This window comes from Myotis nattereri, assembly GCF_964212035.1.
Source record: "Myotis nattereri genome assembly, chromosome: 3".
Lineage (NCBI taxonomy): Eukaryota > Metazoa > Chordata > Mammalia > Chiroptera > Vespertilionidae > Myotis > Myotis nattereri.
This window is the reverse complement of record NC_138077.1, coordinates 188,164,068-188,183,105: the sequence shown is the minus strand read 5'-3', so window position 1 is coordinate 188,183,105 and position 19,038 is coordinate 188,164,068. Positions and strand designations below refer to the sequence as shown.

The 19,038-nt window shown below is 52.5% G+C and overlaps 1 protein-coding gene across 17 annotated transcripts in view; it reads left to right on the top strand.

The window, feature by feature from the left end:
• ERI3 (ERI1 exoribonuclease family member 3) overlaps positions 1–18,759 on the top strand; it is a 132,532-nt gene extending 113,773 nt beyond the window's left edge. For all 17 annotated transcript variants that reach the window (XR_013995645.1, XM_081085575.1, XM_081085574.1 and 14 more), the window contains one exon: positions 18,244–18,759. Coding sequence is in view for 16 of the 17 variants with exons in the window: in XM_081085565.1 (XP_080941691.1) it covers positions 18,244–18,326 (83 nt within the window). In the remaining variant the exon portion in view is untranslated. The remainder of the gene's footprint in view (positions 1–18,243) is intronic.
• Positions 18,760–19,038: the final 279 nt, after the last annotated feature.

Below are 19,038 nucleotides of genomic sequence, written 5' to 3'. Positions count from 1 at the left end.
AGGCACAGAGTCTCCACTGGCCTGCTTGGATGGTGCTCAGGGAGAGGGTGTGCACCTCCCTCCCCAAGCTGGCACCCTTGGAGCCCCAAGGACATCAAAGACTTTGTCTTTGCCAGACATCATGCTCTGGTCTTCAGTAGCAACTACAGATGGAAAATGGATAGACGTATGGATGAGTGGACTAACGGATGGATGGAGGAAAGTTCTGGTATATGTATGTATGTGTTCTGTGTGTGTGCTGCACTGGGAAGTACAATCTTTGTTTCCCTACCTTCCTAGCCCCGGGCCCCAGCCAGGCTTCCCCTTGTCTCTCTCTGTATCTCCTGTCAAACCATCGCAGACGTAAATGACAAAGAAATCAGAAAGACAGATCAATGCCGGCCAAATTAGCACTTGCAGATAGACTGTGCGGGGATGTCAGCGCCCTGACCCCTGGTGATCTTGCTGCCTCCACTGCTGATATTATGCAAATTGCATCCATCTGGCAGGACCCGCGAGCTTGCTGCTCCTACTCAGAGGAGTAATGGGCTGGGGGTGGGCGGGAGTATTGGCGCAAGAGTCGGTGGAGTGAGTGTGTACGTGTGTGTGCATGTGTGAGCATGTGCTTGAGTGTATGTGAGGGTGTGCGGTGCCCACCAAGCACTGGGTAGTGATGGAGTGATTGACAGGGCAGATAAGGGGCTGCATTGGATTCCTTTGGGCTGGGGGATTAGGAGCAGCCACAGATGGGAGATAACCGGACTTCATTTCAGTTTATTTTCCTCCTTATCCCTTCTCCCCACCTTCACTGCCCGAAAAACACAATCTCACTAGTTTGCGTTTTCATCAATATTTGCAAGTCATTACCACTGGTTTAAGGTGAGAGACAATGTCAGGGCCCCTCCCCCAATCTTGTACAGGCCTGGTACCCTGGGAATGGATTCCTAGAGCAGCCCAGACAGCTGTGCTCCAGTGGTGTTCATAATAGCCCTCCTCCCTTGCCCACAGTATGCATGGGGCGATCCATACCTCCTAGACCAGTCCTGCTGACCTACCTCATCCAACCCAGTGCCCCCTGACAATCCTTAAGCTGGGCACTGCCCCTCCTACCTGTTGCTGCTGTGTGACATCCTTGCCTCTGAGTTTAGGCTCCAGCTTAGGTTCTTCTGCCCTGGTTTTAGCTGTGCCCCTGGGAGCTGTTCTTCATCTTCTGGGGGACTCTGGACCCTTCCCCACAGTCTTCCAGTCCTTAACGCTACTGGCCAGCGCCCAGAGCCCAGCTGGGAAGGGTGGGGCCCAGGGCCGACGGAGAGGGGAATGTCTTTGGTTTGGCCCGAATCCCCATCTGTACCAATAGCTTCTACAACATTTGCCAGGTGTCAGATGTAGTCAAGAGGACTTTATGTCTGTTGTCTCATTGAATTCCCAAACCCTGTGAGATAGGAGATACCACCAGGTAGGAAACTGAGGCTCAGGAGGTTGTCATTCACCCAAGGCTACCGAGCAAGGATGTGGAGAGCCAGAATTTAAACACACACCTCTCTAGGGTCAGAGCTCTTAATCGGCAAGCTGTACTTCCTCACTGTCATGCCGCCAACCCCAAGCGCACACGCATCGCCACGCCTGGATCCATTTAAAAGAACCTTCCATGTACAGTAGGCAGACAAGTTCCTTCAGCCTGTAGCCTCTGAACACAAACCCTGACCCAGACCAGATCCCCTGCCAGGCTGAACCAGACAGAAGGGAACAGAATTCAAACACCCCCCGCCCTCAGGAGCTGTGTCTGAGACAGTTGGGCTGTAGCAAGAAGGACACACAGAGGACAGAATGTTCCCGCCGCTGAGCCTGCCCAGGGATGTCACAGCACGCGGCACCCAGTCTCCTGCAGTTCTGGGAGGGGCCGAGCAGCTCAGGCCAGCGGCTAAGGTGTAGCTGTCCCAGAGGCCCCTCCAAAACTGGGCTCCAGCTATACCCACCCACCAGGCAGGGTGGGAGCGGGGAGTGTTGGGAACATGTCCGGGGACACGTGTGCAAGGGGAGCTTGTTCTAATGAGGAGAACATGGCTGCTAGTTAGGCAAGGGGCGGGCGGGGAGCCTCAGAGCTGATTGAAGGCAGGGGCAGGGGTCAGACAATTAGGCCCAGATCCGGCTGTTTGATGTGAGTTCTGAGGCCTCAAAGCCTCCCTCAGCCCGCTCCCTCCACTCCCTCCGCTCCCTCCTCTTTCCTTTCTTCTTCTGCCCAAAGGCAGGAAGGATGGAAACGCTTACTCTCCCTGTTACTATTATTAAACGCTGTGGCAGGCCAGCCAAGCTCAGGACTCCTGCCCACGGGGGGCCCCCAGAACCCCAAGGTTCCTTGGACCCCAGGGGGCATCTGGCCAGCAGCCAAGGCCAGCCTGAGGGCAGGGACAAGGTGAGACGCAGGGCAGGGTACCCTTCTGCCGCTCTTGCTTCAGAGTGAATGGGGCCTCCCAGGGGAGATTCGGGCCTGGGGCTGCCAGGGCCACATCTCAGGCCTGCTTGGAGCATCACCTCCTGCAGCCACCTAGTTCTTCTCTGTTCTGTTCTGTTCTGGGGTTGGGGGGTGAGAGCTCACACCCCATCACACACACTGTTGTCTGTAGCAGCCACACCAAAACCTCGTCCCACACGGTAAAGATCCATAGAGCCCCACAGTACTGTCACACTCGTACACCAAAGGGCAGGCGTGACCCCCACCCCAGCCCAGATGTTATAACCACATATTGAAACAGGGCCCTGCTCTAGTCACACAGCGACTTGTGCAAGAGCCGGGACTGTCCCTAGGCAGGGCCCTCGGAGCTAAGCCCCTCCCCCAGTGGCTGGGAACTGCAATGAGATCTTGTGTCCCGGGTGGGTGGGGGGTCCTTCCAGTCCCCATCCTAGGAAATAAGCCTTTTGAGCTGGTACTGACCAGAGAGTGGGAGGAAGCCAGATTGGGGGGGCAGCGGGGAGAGGGAGGGTGGGAGCAGAGATAAATGTTAGCTCATTTCTTCCGTAATTAGTTACTCCCTCATCCCCGCGTTGTAATTGTGAACAAGCTGTAATGTTTAATTAGTCTGTAAATGAAACCCCAATTTCATAATGGCCTGGCTGACAGGGCTAAGTGAGCAGGGGAGGCGAGGAGGGGAGGTAACGGGAGGGCTTGCTGAGGGGGAGGGCGGGCTGGTGGGATCACCTCCTCTCCTCAGCCCCAGCCTGGCCTCCGAAGGCTGAGACTTGGTCCAGCACTTGCACTCACCTTTACTGGCCTCTCCAGTGGCCCTTCTTGCCAGAGAAAGGAGAAGGAAGGGAAGGTTCTTGGCATCCTTATTCCACCCCCCCTGCCTCCCCTTCAATTCTGTGGTTGAGATACCACAATCACAGCCCAGCCTGGATGCTTCTGGTTAGAGAAGCTGACTCTGGGGGCCCAGGCTTGTGACCCCAACAAAAAGGATACTTTCTCCCCAGGTCCAACCTTCCTCCTCCCAAATCACCCTGCTAAGAGGCCTTTGCTTAGCACCTGGTCCTCAGGATCTGGTCCTATACCTAAAGAAGCCAGTGATTGGCACCGGATATGCCCCTCCCCATCCACTCGCAGTGCTAGTGGAATCAATGCAGAGGCCAAGAGGCCAGGCCTTCTCTCAGGAGGTATCACAGCCGACTGTGATAAACGGGAGCTGCCGCAGGGGGGAGCCCCTGGCCCCACCGCCGCCTCATCGGTCTCTCCCTGTCTCCCCCACAGCATCCTCACTGCCTGCACACACCCCACCCGCCTGCCGCAGCCATAAATCTCAATTTACGAGGGTGGCGCTGGTGGGGGAGGAAGGTAGCGCCGCTAATGACGGCTCCTCAGCCGGATTTTTCATGTTGCACAGTCATAAATTTTTAAGAACAGCATGGGCAGCACGTTAGCGAGTTATCGAGGCTGCCTCTGTGCTGGCTTCCTAGTTCCAAGAGAGCAAGCAGAGTCTGGATAGGGCAGAGGAGGCAAATGGGGCAGGGCTGGGGCCCAGCAGCCAGACTAGTGTGGAGGCAAGGGTAAGGTGGGCCAAGCAGGCAGCTAGCGGGAGCCTTGGCACAGGGTGGGAGTGCTGCCAGAGCAGCTGGGAGCCAGGGACAGGCATGGGTGGGATCAGGCGTGCGGGCACACAGACCGTGGTGTTGGGAGCCTCCGATGGATGCCTCCGCTCCAGGACCTGACACCATGATGTACGGGGAGCCTGAAGACATATGGATTTTCAAAGCGGCCACTTTGAATCGAATTACAAATCCCGACCATGTGCACAATGAGGCGCCTGCCCTGGCAGAGCTGCCCTTGATTCTTAAGCCAGGTGCTTTTTAGGATCGTTCTTGGGAGCTAAGGTCCCTGGAGTCACCGAGAGAGATTCCTAGGGAAATGCCCACAGAGCGGGTGGATCTGTGGATATTCTGGAGCCAGGCTGGCCTCTTGCTAGTTCAGGCTCATCACTTCCAGGTGCGGGTCCTGCGGACGTCATTCACCTTCTTGGGCCTCTGGTTCTTCTCTTTAAATTGGGGTTCATGATGGCTCCTGCCTTTCCAGGCTTCCTCTGAGGATTTGAAAGCGCTGTAAAACCCTGAGTACAAGTTAGCTCAGTTGTCTACTTAAATCCCTGGGAGAGTTTTGAGGGGTGTGTCTGGGGAAAAGCCCTCTGCTGGGCATTCGCTTTTGTTCAGTCATTCATTCAGAAGATGTATGTTTACTGAGGTCTTCTGGGTGCCCAGTCCAGTACTGGGTTTTCAGAAGCGAGGGGAGTCGCTTCCTGAGAGGTGGTCTGAGCATGTGTGGCTGCGGTGGGTCAGTGGTCCCCACCCTGTGCCTGGTCTCCCCTTGGGGGCCATGGCGTATCCTGTGCTGTTCGGCCATAGCGCACCTAAGCCTCAGAGTGCTGCAGGGCCCACGCAGGCTCCTCACAAGCCCCCAGGCCAAGTGCTCCCCAGAGTTTCCTATCTGCATTTGGGGGTTAATGGTCTTGACCATCTCTTGGGAGCACAAAGTCAAGAAATCAGGTGTTGCTCAACTCAGCAGAGGCAGTGTGAGTGTGTTTGTATCAGGTGTTCAGGGTGATCTACCAGGACAAATGCTGGTTGTTCGGGGAGAAGAGTGTCTCCCACTGGGCCTTGTTGGTAAAGGGCAGGGCCCTGCCCCTTTTCAAGCCGCGCTCATGTCCCTGTCCCCCAGCACAATGCCCGCCCTCATTTCCTGGAACCTGCCACGCCGTCTCTCACGTAAGGCTTCCCACATTCATTTTTCCCTTGGGCGCCCCATTCCCATCCCTTGGCCTAATTAATACCCACTCATCCTTCGAGCACATCTCAGATTTTGCTTCCCCAGGCAAGTCTTCCTGTCCCCCAGCGTACTCCCTAGCACCCTGCACTCCTTTTACACACTGTCACAGTCAGAATTAAGAAATGAGTTGTTTAATGCCTCTCTCCCCCAGTAGATTGTAAGTTCCCTGAGGGCAGGAACTTTCATCTGTTTTGTTCAGCTTGTCTCCCCAAAGCATAACATGGCATCTGACTCATGTAGGCAGATAGTAAGTAAAATGTATTGTTTTGAATTGAGTTAAATTGAGTTGAGATGGCCCTGGCCCACCCCTGTGTGCCAGGGCAAGGGGAGGCGGATTGAGAAGTGCCTGGAGCTGAGGTGGTTCCCATTAGTCCTCATGATTAATTCACAGCCACACTGTGATGGAGTAGGCTTGTCCCCAGTCAGCAGCTCCGCTGGGGCCCACCTGTTAGCGACAAACAAACAAAGGGGATAAATAATGCATTGGGAGCTGAGCCAGGCAAGGCGGCGGTATTGAAATTAATAGGGATTAGCTGAGCAGCTTGAGGATGAAATATTTACCAGGTGAGGCTGGGCTTAGGGAGGGCAGCCCCACTCTGAGTCCCCAGGCATAGCCAGCCCCGTCTCCAGGGCATCACTGGTTAGGACCAGGAGCCCCAGCTCCATTACTGCTGCCCCCAGTGCCTTGGTTTGCAGGACAGGCTGGTCAGGCTGCTGAGAGCTCAGGTCCCAGCCATCCTCCTGGCACGGCAAGTTTTAGAGAAATCAAGATACTAGGAAGGAGTGGAGGTAGGGAAGGGCCTGGAGCCCGGGTCACTGTAGAAGCTGGGGACGGGATGATTGGTTTTCAGGGCCCAGGCATGTCTAGGCTTCAGGTGGCAAATGCCAGGGCTGGAGTAGGTTCACCTGTGATCTTGTCACCCCGCCCTTCCCTCTTTCTTTTCCTCCATCCTTCCATCCTTCCATTTAATACATACAGACTGGGGCCTCTAACACTAGTGCCCTCATGGGGGTTGTGGTCTAGCTGGGGGTGACCGAGGCAATCACAATGTGGAAACCCATAGAAGGGGTTCCTAACAAATGTGAGGGCCCATATAAGGCCCCACAGGAAACAATAGCAAGCCCAGGTTCTGAGGGACAGGGGAAGCGCCAGCAGAGAAGTGGGGAAGTTCCAGGTAGAAGGAAAAGCTGAGAGTGAGGCAGATGGGGACCCAGAGGGCAACCCAGACAGATCCCTGGACTTTCTAAATGAGTTTGGATACTGTCCTGAGAGCAGTGAGGCACTGTTGGAGGTGGTGGTTTGTTTTTTAATTATTAACTCTTAGACTTTTTACTTTGAACTAATTTTACATTAGCAGAAAAGTTTCTATATATGTTACCCAGCTTTCTCTAGTGTTAACATCCTATATAATCACAGTACAGTTATGCGCACCAGAAAATTAATATTAATGCTATACTCTTAACTAAACTAAAGGCCTTATTGAATTTCACCAGTACTTCCACTAATGTCCTTCACAGATCATTGAAGGGTTTAAGACAGGGAGAGAAATTCCCAGATTTGTAGTTTGGAGGGACACCATGGAGGAGATTGGCAGGGGCGCTGCTGCCACCTAGGTGACAGATGGTGGTGCCCTGGACTGGGAGAGTAGTAGTGGGAATATAGGTTTAGAAATTATTGGAAATTCATGGTAATTAAAACCTCGGGAGTAGATAAGGTTGCCCAGGAAGAGGGTAGAGAGTCAGAAGGGAAGAGGGCCATGGACAGCTCTGAGCAACACCCACATCTTAGGGGTGCTCAGAAGCAAAGGCATGTACAAAGGAGCTGGGGGAAGGTTGGCGAGAGAGGGGTGGTGTCCCTGAGACCAAGAGAAGAACGTTTTGATGTGTAAGTCCATTGGGTGGGATCCATCTAAACCTGAGAAGCTTCCTGTGAAGTCATAGGGATCATTAGAGAAAGCAGTTTGGTGAAGCAGTGGTGAGGGAAGTTGCAGGGTGGAAGAGGAGTGAATGAGACCATGAGTGTTAACAACTCTGAAATTAGGCTATGAAAGGGAGGGGAGAGGGGGTACCAGCCACATGGGAAAGGATGTTAAAGGGGAGTTGTTTTTAAAGATGTAGAAGATTTTATATATTGACTTGCTAATGTGAAGGAACCAGTGCAGAAGAAACAATTGGGGTTACTCATAATGTCCGGCCCCTGAAAAGGCAGTGGGTTGGATACCAAGTGAGGTGGAGGGAGGGACTTTAGAGGTGACATCAGGATGGGTGCTCTCTTGTAACAGGATGAGAGGAGAGACCTGCACAGATGCAGGAGTGGCTTCTGTACTTCCTGTGAAGGAGATGAGTGTGTGGGTGAGGGGGTCAGGGCTGATGTTGGGAGTAGGGCATTTGAGATTGTAGCAGGGAAAGAAAATTTGAAATTGTCTCTAGGAAGAAAGAGAGAGAGAGTGTGCACACTGACCAGATTGGCTGGGCCATTTTATACAACCAGTTGAGGCTGATAGCTATGATTTTAGGGGTGGAGTGAATCTATATGCTTGTGATTTTTTCTAATTACAACTCAACCCAAATGCAGGCATAGAGAAGGCAGAGTTTGGGTTTTCCCAGGCAAGGGTGATGGAAGGAAAAGGGGACAAGAGAATTGAGATTATTGGCAAGAAAGGATTGAAATGATGGACCAGGGAGGTGGTGGTTTCCTAGTGTTAACATCCTATATAATCACAGTACAGTTATGAGCACCAGAAATGGAATCCAAGTTCCAAAATGAGGTGGATCAGTTATGTCGCTAGGACAGAAATTGATTGATACATATCCAATTCCATTGTTCTTCTTCCTCACTAAATAGCGCCCCCGTTGAATTAGGGGCAGCAGTGTGTACCTAGTTAAAAAGTTACCTTTTTTAGTTTCTCATACAGTTAGATATAGTTATGTCTCTGTGATAAAAGGAATTATTGTGCGGGACCGCCAGGAACAATACTTAAAAGGAAGTGACTCGCTGGTTAATACATTATTCTTACCTTTTCCTTCTTCCTCTTTCCTAAAATGTGGATGTGGTGGTTGGAGCCCCAGCAGCTATTTTGGACCATGAGATAGCTTGGAAATTAGAAACAACATGCTGAGAGGGGCAGGGCAGGAAGAAGCCCAAGGCTCTGATGACTTTGTGGAGCTGTGGAGCTTTAGTCCACTGAGATTGCAAGCACAGACTGGAAACCTTTCTTGGTGAAGTTGTATTTTCTTTCCTCTCTGTTTTCACATGGGCTCCCACTAAACTGCACTCTTTTTGCCTTTTTAGTAACATGGACTGTATCCTGAGATACAGCAGGAAACAACTTGATCGTATGTATAGGGAGAGCATGATAAGAGCTATGACTGAAATATCAGTGTCCTCATTGACCTTTGCCCTCCCTCCTCTACTCAGCCAAGTTGACATTGTAGGGTCCATTTGTTATACCGTTCTCTTTTCTGCCTGTACATTCTGTATCAGTTAGTATGCTTTCGGCTACCAGAAGAAGGAACCCAATTTAAAATACCTTAAATAGGCAGGGGATCTATTACCTCACAAAAGTCTGGGAGTGAGGGGATCCTCGGGTTGGTTGACTCAGCATCTCGGCAGTGTCAGCAAGGACCCAGGGTTTCCTTTTCTTCTCTTTTTCTTTTATCTTCAGTGTGTTCTTGGCAGGCTAACTCCCCTCCAGGTTGGAAGGTTGGGAGATGCTACTGCAGTCTCAGGCAGGTGCAAACATGCACACGTGAAAACGCCCACAGAATATAAAGGGCTGTACCCCTTGGGCTTCTCTTTTTAAGAATGAAGAACGTTTCCATGAAGGTCTTTAGCAAGTAGCCAGAACCCTTGGTCACCCCTAGAGTAGAGACTGGCCAGGGAAATAGGGTCACCACAAACGGCTCAGGCCGCGGAGCATTCGCCCTGGTCACATGCGTGAGGAGTGGGCTTTCCAGCTTGGCAGAGGGGCAGGGCTCTTGGGTAAGCAATCAGAAGTGGACAGGGGAAAAGGTGAAGGCAGGAGGGGTGAAGTATATGGAGAAGCAGAGTTGTAAATGGGTTCAAGTGACATGGAAGAAAACGTGTTTTATCATCAGAAACTAGGAATATTTGAATTTAATATTTCAAAGGAAGAGCAGTAGAGGATGTCGAAAAGGTTGCAGGTGTGATTGTGGAAATGGTGGAAATAAGGGTACAACAGACAAGGCATTCGTGCTGAAGTCAGAGAACCAAGAGGATGGCAGCAAGTTTCTCAAAGGACAGGAGGTAGAAGCTATCACAGGCAGTCTCAGGAAGGGGGTGGCCGGGTCTGCACATGCTCACACGGAACCCTGCAGGTAGGCTGCTGGCACACAGCCTAGCCTCTCTATCTCCCGGGGTCCCCATTTTGGAAAGCATCTGCCCTGGTTAGTCAGACCATTAAGGAAGCGGGTGAGGACGCCCAGAAGACAGTCCTACAGGAGACTCCTGGGGGACAGGTTGCGGTGGAAGCTTGGTTGGGGCAGAGGTAGCTGCCAGGTATGGCGGATGTGCTCAGCTGGTCTCAGTAGCCACCTCCGTCCCTGGCCAGGTCCTCTTCACTTAGCTGACCTGGCTATCCTCTGGCACTTCTAGCTGTGGCACCCCAGAGCAAGGAGGAGGGTGAGGCTTCTTGCCCCCTCTACCTGGATGGGGCCTTGGCTAGAAACAAGTGGGGGGAGCCGGGCACCATTATAATGGCCGAGCAGCCTCCCTGTTACTACGGCGTATTTCACTTTTAATTCTGACATATAATGTAATGATCTTTTTTAAGGCCCGATGATATTATCTGCCTGACTAGATTATTGAGTCTTCATCATCTCCAGATAAATTTATGGCCAGGACGAGGCTCAGGATTTATCATCAGTCAATAGAGCTCGATACTCTAACAAGGCGTGTAATAAGATATACATATTTAATGATCCAAGGGGAGGAGCGCTAATGGGAGCCCGGAGTGAGTGGTCCACGGGGCTGGGCTCTGCCCTAGGGCTGCCATAGCAGTGGGGGCATGGATGCCCTGTGGTCCCAACTCTGCCTTTCTCAGGACTGCCTCAGTCTCCTCCTTATCGGGACCCTGAGGGAGAGGCAGCACGAGGGACAGTCTCAGAGCTGGGCCCAAGACCTCTCCAGCCCAGAGGGTACAGGCGCCTCACTGGGGAACTCTCCCTGTTTCTGGGCCATGGAGGGCTTGGGGGTATCCTTAGACCTGTATACCCAGGCCCCTGCGCACAAGGGCGGGCCCACCAGGGGAGGGAGTGCCGGGGCTGCGTGCCCAGGCCGCTGATGGTGACGGATGGTTTTTCATTACAGCCTCTCAGGTCCTGCCCGCGCCCTGTGTGGAAATTCTATTTATTCCCTAATTTGTAAAAATTCCCTCTTTATCTGATCCCAATCAGGGCGGGGTAATTGGCTCTCTGGGGCAGCGGCTGGGGTCCTTGATGAAGAGCTATGTGGATGTACCCAGCCCGGCCCCCGCCCGGCCCGCCACCAGGGCCCACAATTAATAATGATTTGCAAATGGCAGACAAGCAATAACACAGAAAGATGTGGCGTCCGCGCTGCCTCTTCATTTCCTCCCCTTGCAGATATAAATGGCCACAGAACAAAAACCCAGCGCTATAAATTCTGGAATTAGTTATTCACCGGGATAAATGGGCCTGGAGCCACCAGCCCCCTCCGGCCACCCATCTTGCCTCCTTTCCCTGAGCCAGGTCTGTATCCCCAGGTGTGTTCCGAGCCTGGCCCCTGGCTCCTCAGCATCTTTGTCCCCCCGACTCAGTTCCCCGGCTTCCTCCTAGCCCCTTCCCACAACTCTAGCTGTTGTGTGGCCCAGAGTGGGGCATGGTCACCTGCTCGGGGTCTGTAGCTTCCTCAGCCTCCAGCTCCTCTCACTGACCAACCTGGGTTCTGTCCCCACTCTGCACTGGGATTTGAATGGAGTTGACATACCCTGCCAGGCCTGGGAGTTCCAATTGGGTTGGTCTTGGGCATCCTCTTTGGCTTTGGGGACCAGTCTAGTCATTTGCCTGGCTAAGTCTGAGTTGGGCCCCTGGTGACCAGATGTGATGTCAGTGACATAAGGGGTGTGATGCTGTGCTTACTGGTCAGGCTGTTATGGGATATGTTGGCACATGCATTTCCGGGCGCTCTGCCCTCTCGGCCAGGCGCATCCTCCCCACCCCCCAAGTGGCTGTGAGCTGGCGGGTAATGGGCGTGTAATGGCCTCATTTCCATGCCAGGCCTCCAGGAGCAGCGGTAAGTGTTTGATTGCCTTAATTTCCAAACACATCATTATCCCAGCTTTACCAGCGCTTAATAAACACTTTATGAGGATTTTTTTAAAAACATCTTCGGTCCGCATACTTCTCTGAAGTGATAAACTCTAATTAAGTCTAATATTTAAAAATATGGTAATGGTGAGTTGTTTGAATAAGTGGACTGCATTTCTGTAATTTCATTATTACGTAAAGCACGCTAATTATTTGGAGCGCGCTTATTATGGAGAGAGAAATCGCCTGCTAATCAAGATGAAATTGCCTTTTCCCCTTATTGTGGAACCACCGTCATCCTTCACCATCAGCCCTGTGGCACCTCCAGGCACCTCGGTGGGATGTAGGGGGGTGAGGGGGGCACTGAAGAAGGGGTCACTTTGGAGTTGAGGCTCTAAGGGCCCTGTCTGGGGGGAGGGAATGGAGAGATGGAGTCTTTATCTGGAGGGGAGTGTTACGTGGAACAAGGTGGCACTGTCTGGGGGCCCAGAGGACTGGGGGCGTGTCTGGGACAAGAAAGGGGTTAGGAAATATCAGAGTGTTACTGTTGGAATAACAGTATTATTATTGGTTATTATTAGAGTAACAGCAACAACAATACCTAACCCAGCCACTGTTTTAAGCACTTGACAAAAACTCATTTCATTTTTTTAAGAACCCTTTGAGGGGAGTAATTGCTATAATTATCATTTTTATTCCCATTTTAGAGAAGAAGAAATCGAAACTAGAGAGGTTCACACAGTTGTTAAGTGGTGGCATTTGGATTCGAACCCAGAATATAAGGACATACAGGATCCCTCTGCTGGTTCAATCGTAAATTCACTGCCTTCCCTGTGAGCTGCAGTTTGCTGTTGTATTCTGAACTGACCCAGCTGTAGCTTAGGGTGCTGGCCCCCAGCGGAGAGTTGCCAATTTAGCAAATAAAATATAGGACACCAGTTAAATCAGAATTTCAGATAAAAAAATAATAATTTTATATATATATTAAATTTTATAATTTAATTATATATCTATCTATGTATCTATCTATCTCGGGTGGGGCTGGGGACATATTTAATCTGGCAAGCCTATGTCAGGCAGGCGTAGATCGACCCACCGGCCCTTTGCTCTCCAGCATGCTGCCCAGATGTCCAGACAAGCAGACAGATGTGGCGGTAAAACGAGCTTCTAGAAAGTCTGCACACTCAGGGCTCTTGCTCACTAATTCTTCCCATCGTTCCTGCTCCTTGCACTGTTCTTCCCATCCCCTCCTTGCTGGTCCCTGCTCCACAGGCTCTGGCCCCACTCCCAACCAGCTCCTGGAGGTCACTGATCAGGTGTGCTCCCAGGCTGAGCTTGCAGCCAGGAGGCCTCAGGTTGTGTCTGAGTCGTGTTTAGGCCTCACTGCCTCATGTTTTCAAAGGTCATCAGCTTGTCTCTCTGCTGCCCTGATGTCCCCTTTGCCTCTTTGATCATTGCACGTTCATTCTCTTTTCCTGACTCTAATAGTAATAGACCCACATATGGGAATTGTGTGTGTACTGGTATGACAGATATCATATCAAAAGGGCGAGGAAAGTGCAGGTAGTCAATCCATGGTGATAGAACAAGTGGCTCTCCACTAGTGAGAAAATAAAGTTAGCGCTTCTGTTTCTCACCACATACAAAATAAACTCCAGGCAGTTTAAAAAGTTAAACATAAAAACAAGGTATTAGAAGAAAATGTATAATGGTTTTCTAATAATACCAGGATAAGGAAGGCCTTTTTAAGCAAGATATAAAGCCTAGAAGACATAAAGGAAATGTCTGATAAGTGTAGATGTCCCATAGGAACCTCAAGACTTAACACATCCGGAGCTAAGTTCATCACTGACCCCAACCTGCACCCTCTCTTGGTTTGCCTTATCTCAGTGAGTGGCACTAAGATCCTGGACTCCTCCCTCCAGCCTGCCAGTCCCCTCAGGGGATTGCTCATCCCCTGCTAAGGCTTGCTCATCCTATTTCCTGAAAATCTCTTTCCTCCGTCCACTTCTCCAGATCACCAGTAGACCTCCACCTCTGCCGCCACTGGCCCAGTTCTGGCCTCCACTTCTGGCCTGGACCACAGTACAATCTGCTGATTGGTGTCTCTGCCTTGAGGGTTAGTCCCTCCATCCTCAAATGGTCATTCTGAAACATAGATTTGTTCCTTTCATGCTTCTCCTTAGACATGTTAGTGTCTCCCTGTCATTCCCAGAATAATAAAACCTTTAGTTTCTTAGCTTCTCATTTGGGACTATCATCAGTTTTCTCTAGCCAGTCCCTGCTGGCCTCACTAGCTTCATCTCTTGCCACTCCCCTGCCTCTTATTCTTCATCACCCCACCACCACCACTTGCTAAACTTCACATTTCCCCTCCAGAATGTGCCTATGCTGTTCACTATGCAAGGACACCTCCCCAACTTCAACCCCAACATGCTGGCGAGCCCCGCCCATATGCCCCTCAGACCTCTGCTCAACTTTGTCCTCCCTGGAACCCTTTTCTGATTGATCCTCAGACTGAATGAGGTCCCTTTTCTGGGCCTCCTTTTCTCATAGCACTGTTCAAACTGCACCACCTACAGGTCTGTCTCTGAGCTCTTCGAGGACAGGGAGCTACACTCTGCGCAGCCCTCTGGCCACCGTGGCCCGTGTGCACCCAGCACACAGGAGGCGTCAGTGTGTTTGCTGAATTAATGAGCACACAAATGAATGACCTCCAAGACATTCCTTAGCCCTCTTCCCTCCTAGGGGTAGCCTGGCCCAGGTCCTGCTTCCTGTCCTCTGCTGTTCAATTCCCAAACAAGTGCAGCTAACCATGTCAGCCCGGTGAGCTCTCACTGGGTGTCCTGATGGCCAGAGCTACCCTCCACTAGCAGCTCCTTTGCCCAGCAGAGACAGGGCTATCCTTGGGCCAGCCAACAAGTTATCCTTTGTTAGGTGCTAGCTCTACTCACCTGTCTGGGGGATTTATGCTGCCATACCCCTCCCATTGTGGTCTTGGCAATATAAAAATATTTTCAACATTAAGAATATGAATGCCCATAAAAAGAAGAAAAGAGGGTCATTTTTTTCACAAGTTGATGACCCTGCAAGAACATAGAACAGGTTAGTCTTCTAGAACTTGGAGGTGAGGAAGACCTGTTCTTGGAGGCCTTCCGTGTGAGCACTAGGCTGTGACCCAGCTCTTCGTGTCCCCCACCCCATAACAGCTCCAGGCTCACCTCATTAGCTCAGTGAGAGGTGCCAGAAGGTGGGGCTGCTGCCCCAGGTGGCCCCGGGACCTCAAACAGAGGACTCCCTGCTGCTGTCTCTCTGATCTGTTAAAAGACCCAGATCTGTCTCTGTGCTTCTGCCCAGTTCCCTCATTTTCTAGCCGTGCCAGTGACTGTTTACACTGGTCAGTAAGTAGATTGCGTGGACTTTTACGAAGGCTTCCAGGGCAGAGAGCGAGTCTGTGCTGGAAGCCCGTAAGTGCTGTGCCACTGACTCTGGGGGAACTGAAGCAAGTGCCTCCCCATCCGGGCTCCTCTTTCTTCATGTCATAGACCAGTCGCAACAACGAGACTCCACAATCCCCAGTAAACAAGACCCGTAGTCAGTCCAAGTGGGTGGAGTGAGTGATGGTGGGTTTCATCAGGTGTGCCAGCCCGCGTCATCCATGCCATGGATTGTCCATTATACACTTTCTCACCATTGGGTCATCCAGAAAGCTAGCATCCCTGTCTTCCCTTCAAGAAGAGGCATTCCAAACAGAAGGCACGTGCAGAGACCCGGTGCATCACCTGTTACTCCTCGTAACCCTGAAGGCGCATCCACTGTCACCTGAGGCTCAGAGAAACCAAGCAGGGCTGTCGCCAGTGGGCAGAGTTCAGACTTTAAGTCTGTCTAACTCCAGAACCTACTTTGTCATTTTCAGAAAACAGTAAGTGGTTCCTTGACATGGGAAGATAGAGGTTAGGACTTCAAAGAGGAAAGGAGGTGACCAGGTTTGTGTAAGAAAGATCCCTTTGCCAACAAGAGAATGAATTTGAGGGGGAAAGAGGACAAGTTATTGCTGTAAAAGCAAGGAATGGTGTGCTGGCCAAGGCAGTGACTGCCAGATTGACAGGAAGTAGGTGATTAGACAGAAAATAAGAGTCTACAGTTCACACTTGATTAGATTTGGGGAGTGAGGGAGAAGGCCAGGTGTCAGGCCTGACTCAGATTCCTTGTTTGGGCGTTTGGGGGTGCCTTTCACTGGGATGGAGAACACGGGGGAGGAAACCAGTTTATTACTGGACGTTTTGAGGTTGTATGGAGATCTAGGAGATGCTCCAGAGCACTTGGGTCTGTGGTCTGAGCTCCGGAGGGAGGTCCAGGCTGCAGACGGTCCTCGGGGAGCTGACGTGACGTTCCTCATGTGAATGAAGCCGTCTCGTGTGTAGTCAGAAGAGGTCAAGGACAGAGGCTGGGGCACAGGGGTCTTCTCCCAGCTCAGGGCCACGCACAGGTAGGAGGTCAGTGCTTGCCCTCTGATGGCCAGTGGCCTGGGGGCAGGGGCCGGGCACTTCCACTTGGGCCAGGGGAGGCAGATTGAGTGATTTGTCCAGCACTGAGGGAGGAGCCAAATGAAGTCAATAGAAAACTAATTTTCTTTTCTGCTGAAAGAAATGAGGTGTGTGGCCGCTGGGTAATTGCAGATAACGAGGGGACTTATTCTTAATATGCAGAGCGACTATGGTCCCCAGAGTACAGGAGACAGGAAGGATTGGAGGTGCCCGGACAAGACCAGACTTCTTTAGGAAGAAAATCACCGAATCAGAGTTCCTCTGATGGCGTGATCACAGCCCTAGGCCCTATCATAAACTCTCCCCCCTCCCAGGGTCCCTCCTACCCCAATCCCACACCCGCCCCTCCTACACCGCCCTTCCTGCCCCATTCCCCTGCCTTTCAACTGCCTACCTCCTCCTGTCACAACCCCCTCCCTCCACTCTCCACCCCCACTGCCCAGGCATACACACTAAGGGAGACAAATGACAGGGCCTCCGATGAGCGGGGTGTGTGTCCGGCCCATAAACCACGGGGATGGGTCACGTCTGGAGTTGCCATGGCCGCCACTACCCACCCATCCGTCTTCCCTCTTCTGCTTCAGACCAGCCCTTGTAGCTTCTTGAGTCTCTGGAGGAACAAGGTGTCCCTGTGACTAAGCCCTCGGTCACACCTCTCCATGCTCACACGTACCACCAATACTTTCATGGTGAGCTCTGCAAGACAGGGCCCAGTCTGGACTAAGCAGGGGCTGCAGAGCTGGTGACTGGCTAATGATACTGGCCCTGGCCTGACCAGAGATTTCTCACAACCATTTTAGCTCTGGTGGGTCCCCTTTCCTAGTCTAAGGTCCTGGCAAGGGCACGTTGAGGGACTCAGTGGAAGGGGTTGGTCCTTGGCAGCTGTGGAGCCTCCTGACCCCACCTTGACCTTACCACCTCCCATACCTGATTATGACATCAATGTGCAATACTTCTGCCATCACAACCATCGATCCCATCAGGGCTGGTGGCAGCTGAGCCCTGATTATGGGCTGGGAACATCTATGGGAGGTGGGAGAGGGGTGGGAGGAGAAGCTGGCGAAGGGATCAGGAGTTGGTGGCTGCTCTGGGCAGTGGAAAAGAAAAACCCAGGCCCTTGGGCCATTTCTGTCCTGGGCTTACTATAGTGGGACAAGCTCTGGGAAGTTGTATCTCCTGCTGGTGATGACAGAACACATCCTGACCTATGTCCATGATACTAAAGCCCCGGAATACCTGTTCCTGTGACCACCAGGCTTCTGGGACAGCTCTGAGTATGGGGAACAATACTGGTGAAATTGCCCGACAGGGTCTGGCAGACACAGACACATTTAACCTGAGCCACAGCCAGACGGGGCCAAAGCCCTCCCAGCACCAGCTTTGAGCCTACTGGGATAGGAGAGGCAGGGCTTGGGCTCAGGTGTGTCCAATAGAAGGTTAATGGCCAGGGCGTTAGGGAACCAGGAACCTGGCCCCCCTCCACTGGTCTGGGACTGCACAGGAGCAGGCTCCAGGCAGGTTGCTGTTTGAGCACCTGAGCCTGGGGCCCAGGGCAGGTGTCTCCCAGGGCCCTGGCCCAGAAGTGCCGAGGCTTGTGCCTTGTCACCAGTGATTATGGCCTGGGCCACATCTTCCACACACGAAAGTGGCGGCAAAGTCACCCTGGCCGTGGGCGTGATGAATGGCCGCACAGTAATGAAATGGAGACATCAAGGCGGGTGGCGGGAAGACGGAGTGTGGCGGACAGGCCGTCCCCACGCGGCGGCAACAAGAAGGATCGCCCAGCGGCCGGGGGCCGTCAAGGGAGAAATTACACATTTACTCTGCCTTTTTCTTACTGCGACGGCGCCCATACATCACCACTGGGGCCGGGGCGGGACACGCCGGCCAATTTCCAGCATGAATTATGGGACTGAGAAACATTGAGACCAGGCTTCCTGCCCGGCCAGCATCATCCAGCCTGACCTAAAGCTGGAGATGCTGCCACAAGGGAGTGGGACCCCCTAGTTTAAAGTCTGGCTCCTGAATCTGACCCTGCTTCCCACCCCCACCCATGTAAGAGCACCTATGGACAGGGAAGGATCTGGGGCCCATCTAAATGTCTTTTCTTTCTCATTTTAGATGACTGCAAGAACATTGCCAACATCATGAAGACACTTGCATATCGAGGCTTCATCTTCAAGCAGACCTCGAAGCCGTTCTGATTGGCCGAGAACGGGATGGGGCAATACAGGGTAGCTGCTTGGCCCAACCCAGAATCCTCCTCTCCCTCACCAGAGGGGAAAAGGGAGAGTGGCACAGCTCTACGTCGAGTGTCCCCAGCCTGCCCTGCAGGCTTGTGCCCTGGGTAAGAGCTTGGCCACTTGGTCCCTCTGGAGCAGATACTTTGTGGCCTCCCATCCCCATCCCACAACCTCAGCCCAGTATTAGCCCCTCCCATTACGGGCCTGGGCTAGGGGGACCCAGGCACTTACTGCCTCTCCCTGGTACACAGGCTTCTGCTGGGGCCACCAAGCCCCCTGTGCCCCCTCCCATCTGTAGTGCATGGTGTGTGGTGCCCCCAGGGCTCCAGGACAGATCTTATGTCCACCCCATCCCCGCTGTGAACGTGCCACTGAATAAAGTCGGGGAAATGAGGCCCTGGGTAATGTGTGCACCGGCCGTGCTGTGCCTGATGCTGTCAGGAAGGGGAGGAGCTAGTGTGTTCCAGGCTGCTCTGTGCTCAAGGCCACCAGTGCAGCTAGTTGTCACTGACGAATCTCTGAGCCCCCCAATGAATATGCACAGGGCCACAGCCACTGAGAGCGTGAGGCTGCTGGAAGCTGCTGGTATCTGAGGCCATGGCTGCATGTGAGCCACCTGGAATGTAGAACCCAGGTGTTCCTAGGCACAGGTGTTTGGGCAACATGGGCAGTG